This window comes from Mus pahari, chromosome 1 (assembly GCF_900095145.1).
Source record: "Mus pahari chromosome 1, PAHARI_EIJ_v1.1, whole genome shotgun sequence".
In the NCBI taxonomy this organism is placed as follows: Eukaryota; Metazoa; Chordata; class Mammalia; order Rodentia; family Muridae; genus Mus; species Mus pahari.
The window spans coordinates 82,224,810-82,230,111 of NC_034590.1; the positions used below are offsets into that span (position 1 = coordinate 82,224,810).

At 47.8% G+C, this 5,302-nt stretch overlaps 1 protein-coding gene across 1 annotated transcript in view; it reads left to right on the forward strand.

The window, feature by feature from the left end:
* Positions 1-5,069, forward strand: part of Micalcl (MICAL C-terminal like) — a 45,197-nt gene extending 40,128 nt beyond the window's left edge. Inside the window, exons 9-10 of the mRNA XM_021194180.1 lie at positions 3,452-3,525; positions 4,786-5,069. Coding sequence (XP_021049839.1) covers positions 3,452-3,525; positions 4,786-4,970 — 259 coding nt within the window. The 3' untranslated portion in view covers positions 4,971-5,069. The remainder of the gene's footprint in view (positions 1-3,451; positions 3,526-4,785) is intronic.
* The last annotated feature ends 233 nt before the right edge of the window (positions 5,070-5,302 follow it).

Here is a 5,302-nt window from a genome sequence, read left to right on the forward strand (position 1 = left end):
CTCTCTCTCTCTCTCTCTCTCTCTCTCTCTCTCTCACACACACACACACACACACACACACACACATCAATGGGGAATCTGTGCTTGGCCCTTCTGTGTGAACCATGGGGAATCTGCCTGACCACTTCCTGGTGGTTTTAACAAAAGAAGGACTGAACCCTGGCCGGCTTCGATCTGTCTGTGTGTCTTCTTGGAGAAAAGGGCTGGTGACCTGGTCAAATGGTCAGAAAGATCACAGCTCATCACTCAGTTCTGCACCAGACAAAGGGCACCATACCCACGCATCATTCTGAAGAAAGAGAAATTAGCATTGGGTATAAACCACTAAGCTCCAGAATTACACTGGGCGTTTTCCTTTTTCCTCCACCCCTGAGAGGTCACCTGGGGACTTTAGAGGTAGTTCGCTCTTCCCTGAACCAGGTGAGAAGAAGGCAAGCCATCCAAATATTACATTCATTATTAATAGTGACTAATGGCTGAGGACAAGACCCCAGGCAGGCTGACTAACTAGTTTCTTAGTTACTATCAAGTATATGACTCACAGTAATAGGGATGTCTTCCCTTAGTGTGGGAGGGAGAAGTCCACATGAAGGGGCTGAGGGAGCCTCACTCTCCCGGATGTTCTCACAGGGACTGCTTCCTTGCCTCTTCCACTTCCTGTGGCTCTGGTCATTCCTTGGCAATAGCTCTGACACTACAGGACCTTATGTCTCCATCCAGCCTTCTATGTGTGTCTGTGTCTCTTCCATGTCTGTCTCTTAGAAAGTCTTCTCCCACTGGGCTATCAGCCTAATAATATAATCCGAATGTGACCATCTCAAGGTCCCTAACAGTGTCGGCAAAGACCCCCCTTTAAAATAGCATCACATTCACTATTTCCAGGACTCGGAATGTGGCATGCCTTTCCTATTCAACCCATTACAGTAGTCAAATCTCAGAACTGGATATGTCTACCTAATGAAAAAAGGAAGTGGACCTACTTGATCCTTAGGGGGAAAGACTTTTTCCTAGACCTCGGGTCTCAAGGGTGGGGGTGGGGAGGTGATATTCCCAGAGGCTATTTAGCAATGACCAGGAAGATGTGTTTGGTTGTCACACATCGGGCTCTGATTGAAAGCTAGTGAATACTAGCCAAGGATGCTAAGCTTTGTCCCTGTAATACACAGGGCAGCCCTTCCTCCCACCAAACAAGTAACCAGCAGCCTAAAGGATTAAAGGTGTCAGCACTGTGAAATCTTACCAAAATCCAAGGCAAAGCCCAGTGCTTGCTGAAGATAGGCTGAGCCTGGGAGAGAAGGGGAAATTGAGGTGAACATGCCTCATGCTGAGAGTGGGGGCGGGAGGGTTAGAGGAGGAGGCCAGATTTACACTTACCACTCTCTGACCACATGGAAGGGAATGCCAGGCATGCGGAAGGGGGATCCTTTCTAGCAATCATTTGCTTCTAGATTATTGTTTAGCTGATGAGTATAATAAGCCTCAGAGGAAGTACGCAGTGTGCCCACATCTGTCTAACTACAAAATCCTTATATGCAGCCATATAGTCTGCATTGGTGCTAGGTCCGAATAATAAATTCCTTCCAACCAACTATCAAGAACATCATCTTTATACCAGGAACTCATCTGATTTCTATAGAAGTAGGCCATAGCCAGGCATGGAGATGCAAGCCTAGAATCCAAGCACTTTGGAAGTTGGGGGAATTGCTGAGAAGTGAACACAAGGAGTGATGGCCATAAGAAAGCCCATCAAGGGTTCCATGATGAAAACGAGGAGAGGGGCTAGCTATGGCTGCGGGCCAGAGCCAGCAGCTTCCCTAGAGAGTATAGCAGCCAAGGAGGGTACTTCTCCTCCATAAGAAGTCAATAGGACAACCTGGGTATGTGCACTGGACAGGGGCACATTGGAGGATAGGTTTTGGTTGGAGAAAGACCTGTATGAACAAGGAGAAATGTCTAGATCGATGTGTCCATCAGACTCTTTGGGATGTGAAGCTAAGAAAAGAGTGAGTGACACGTAGGATTCCTTGAGGATGACACCTACGAAGGGTAAAGAGCAGGAGATGGGTAGAGGCAGAGTCTTGGGCCCCTACCCCAGTTCTGATTCTTTAATAAAATCAGAGGAGGAAGGAAAGAGACTTGGACAGGAGGAGTTCCGGATGGAACGTAGCTCTGGGTCTCAGCTAAGACACAGGAACATTAGACTGGAGACAAGCCATCAGAGTGCTGGCAACCATGTCAGCTCTCACACCTCTATGATGCCCAACCATTGACTGTGAGCCACCTGGAACAACAGGGCTTTAATATGACACTGAAGCTGATTCTGTAGCAGCCTCCATGTCACTAAGCTTCCCCTAGAGAATTCTCCCTGCCATCTGAGCTGCCACCACCTCTGAGCTCCTACAGAAGGCCCAGAGATGACCAGGGTCAGGAATAAGGCAGAACTTTAGCCCAAACAGAAGTAAGAGCAGTATCAGGGCTGGGGATGTAGCTCAGCTGCTAGAGTACTTGCCTGGCCCGCATGAACACCACAGGTGTAGTGGCACCCAACCACAGTACCAGCATTGTCTGTAGGGGTAAAGGTGAGTGTATGTGGAGGGGTTGTCAGGAAGAGCAAGTGTTCAAGGTCATTCTTGGTGGGTGACACAGCAAGTCTGAGGCTAGCCTGTACTACATGAAGCCCCATCTTAAAAACCAAGATGTGAAATAAGAAAACAGATGGTAACATCAGGGTAGAGTAGAGTGACCCCAACACTGTCACAGGGACACATGGAAACGCAGGCTGGGTCTGGAAGAGAAAGTCCCAACAGGAGGAATGGAGGGGCCCATTCCTGAACCTTGGCGTCAGTGTGGCCCTATCCCCCCTCTTCTCCCTCACCCTCTAGTCTCTGTGAGGGCTCATGTGCTGCTGTGCCTGCTGAGCCCTTAGGGGGACACTCAGTGCTTCTCCTCTCAACACTTTATTTTCTCTAGTCTTGAGGATCATGTGGCCCAAACTATCACCTCTTGACATCACATTGTTTAGATCCTCATTTCTCTGAACTCCAGAGTGGCACTGGGGATCCCCCCAACAATGCATGGGCCAGCATCTGGTGATCGACATGGTAGGAAATGACTGGGGCATCCCCAGGCTCAAAAGCCAAGTCCCCAGCTGACCCTCCAAGGGGACACAGCTCCATTCTGTGCTCTGCTGTTCCCCACAGAGGCAAACCCTAAAGACCAGTTTGGAGGCCTTCAACCTCTCTCCATTTGTCTCATCATTTCTCAAATCTGACACATTTCAGTCATTTTTCTGGGCACCTCTGGTGGTCCCAATAGTGGCAATGCCTTCTATTAGACATATTAAAAAATGCCAATTTTAATAGGAAAAAAAAAGACTGCTGGTCCATGGGTGCCTCCATTTGAGTTTTCACACAGTCCCCTGTTAATGGCTGGAACATTTTCATGTACTCAGGGCCCAAGAACTAGAACTGGAAGATCATCAGAGCAGACTGGAGCAGAAACTACGACAGAAAATGCTCAAGGATGGTGAGTATGGGGTACATTTGGGGCTCCTGCTACAGATACACACACCTCACAATTGAGCAAGTCATGCTACAGATAGGAATGAAGAACCCATCACAGCTTGCACAGCCCCCAGCCTGAGAAACAGAGGTGGACTCAAAGCACCTCCCCGCTCACATTCAAAGTCTCTGTGTAGCTAAGGCTGGCCCTAAACTACAGCCGTCCTCAGCCTCCCAGGAACTGAGATGATAGGCGTGCACCACCATACCCAGCTCAGACTATGTCTTCCTTTTTTTAAAAAAAAATTATATTTTTGTTTATTTATTCATGGGGGTAGGGACCATGCATGCTATATAGCACGTTGGTGGAATTCAGAGGACAATTTGTGGGAGTCATTTCTCTCCTTCCACTATGTGGGTCCTGGGAATTGAAGTCAGGCCATGAAGCACCTTTATCTGCCCAGCCTTTTCTATTTCTAAGAAACCATACTAGGCCACACTGCACAGCACTACTAAGGAAAGTATATGGGCCAGCCATAGTGGTGCATGCCTGTGATCCCAGCAGCAAAGAACAAGAGAACATACATGGTGGAAGGTGAGAACCACCTCCTGCAAGTTGTCTTGAGACCTCCACATGCATGTCACAGGGGCACATTCCTCCAGTCCCAGTTCATTGGAGGGAGAGGCAGGAGAATCAAGAGTTCAAGACCAGTCGTAGCTATCTGACAAGTTTGAGGCCAGCCTGGGAAACAGGAGATCGTGTGTACACATGCACACATATACACATACATGGACTGTTTAAAACATAACAAAAGGTACAATTTATCATTGTATACAAATGACAGAAATGTTACTGTCACTGGCTTCGGAGCCCCTGATTGGCAATTTGCTTTGTTATGGCTCAGATGTGCTTAGGAAAACAGCCCTTCACCTGTTCGGTTTCTTCCTTGGAAGGAAGGAAGGAAGGAAGGTTGAGGCTTGACAGGGTGTGGCTACATTAACTTCTCTTTGCTCCCTACACACACACACACACACACACACACACACACACACACACACAAGCTTGTCCACACACAGTCTCAAGATGAAATCTGAGCCGACTCCCACACAAAGCACCTACTTTTCTCTGTGGCTTTGTGAGTAGCTCCTTGGTGTTAAATTCACTTCCTTGTAACTGTAGGACATAACAAGCCCAGAACCATTGTGAACTCCTCTGCTAAGAACTCCCTTGACCCCAGTCTTTCCTGAGCATTGATTTTTTTTTTCTTATTCTTCTTTTCTTTAGAGGGCCAGAAAGACGAGAATGACCTAAAGGAGGAGCAAGAAATATTCGAGGAGATGATGCAGGTGATTGAGCAAAGAAACAAGCTCGTGGATTCCCTGGAGGAACAGCGGGTCAAAGAAAGAACCCAAGACCAACACTTTGAAAACTTTGTTCTCTCCAGAGGCTGTCAGCTCAGCAGGACTTGAGGTGCCCTTCCCTGCTGAAGCCAGAGAGCCAAGAACACCACACTTTCCCACCCAGGCCTACTGCCTTAAAAATAATAATAAAAACATAATAATGTCTCTCATATGAGCTGCATATGGTAGTTCACATCTGTCATCCCTGCTGAGGAAGGCTGAGGCAGGAGGAGTTCTATGAGTTCCAGGATAGCCTGAGTTGTATAAAGAGACCCTGTCTCAAAAACCCAGACATCCCTTTTAGGTCGTACATCTGTTGTAGATGCTCAGGACCTTTTTCCCAAAGGCCCTTGACCTTGGCAGTGCCCGAGAGCCAGTCCTGAGAGAGGAGGTGTTCTAAC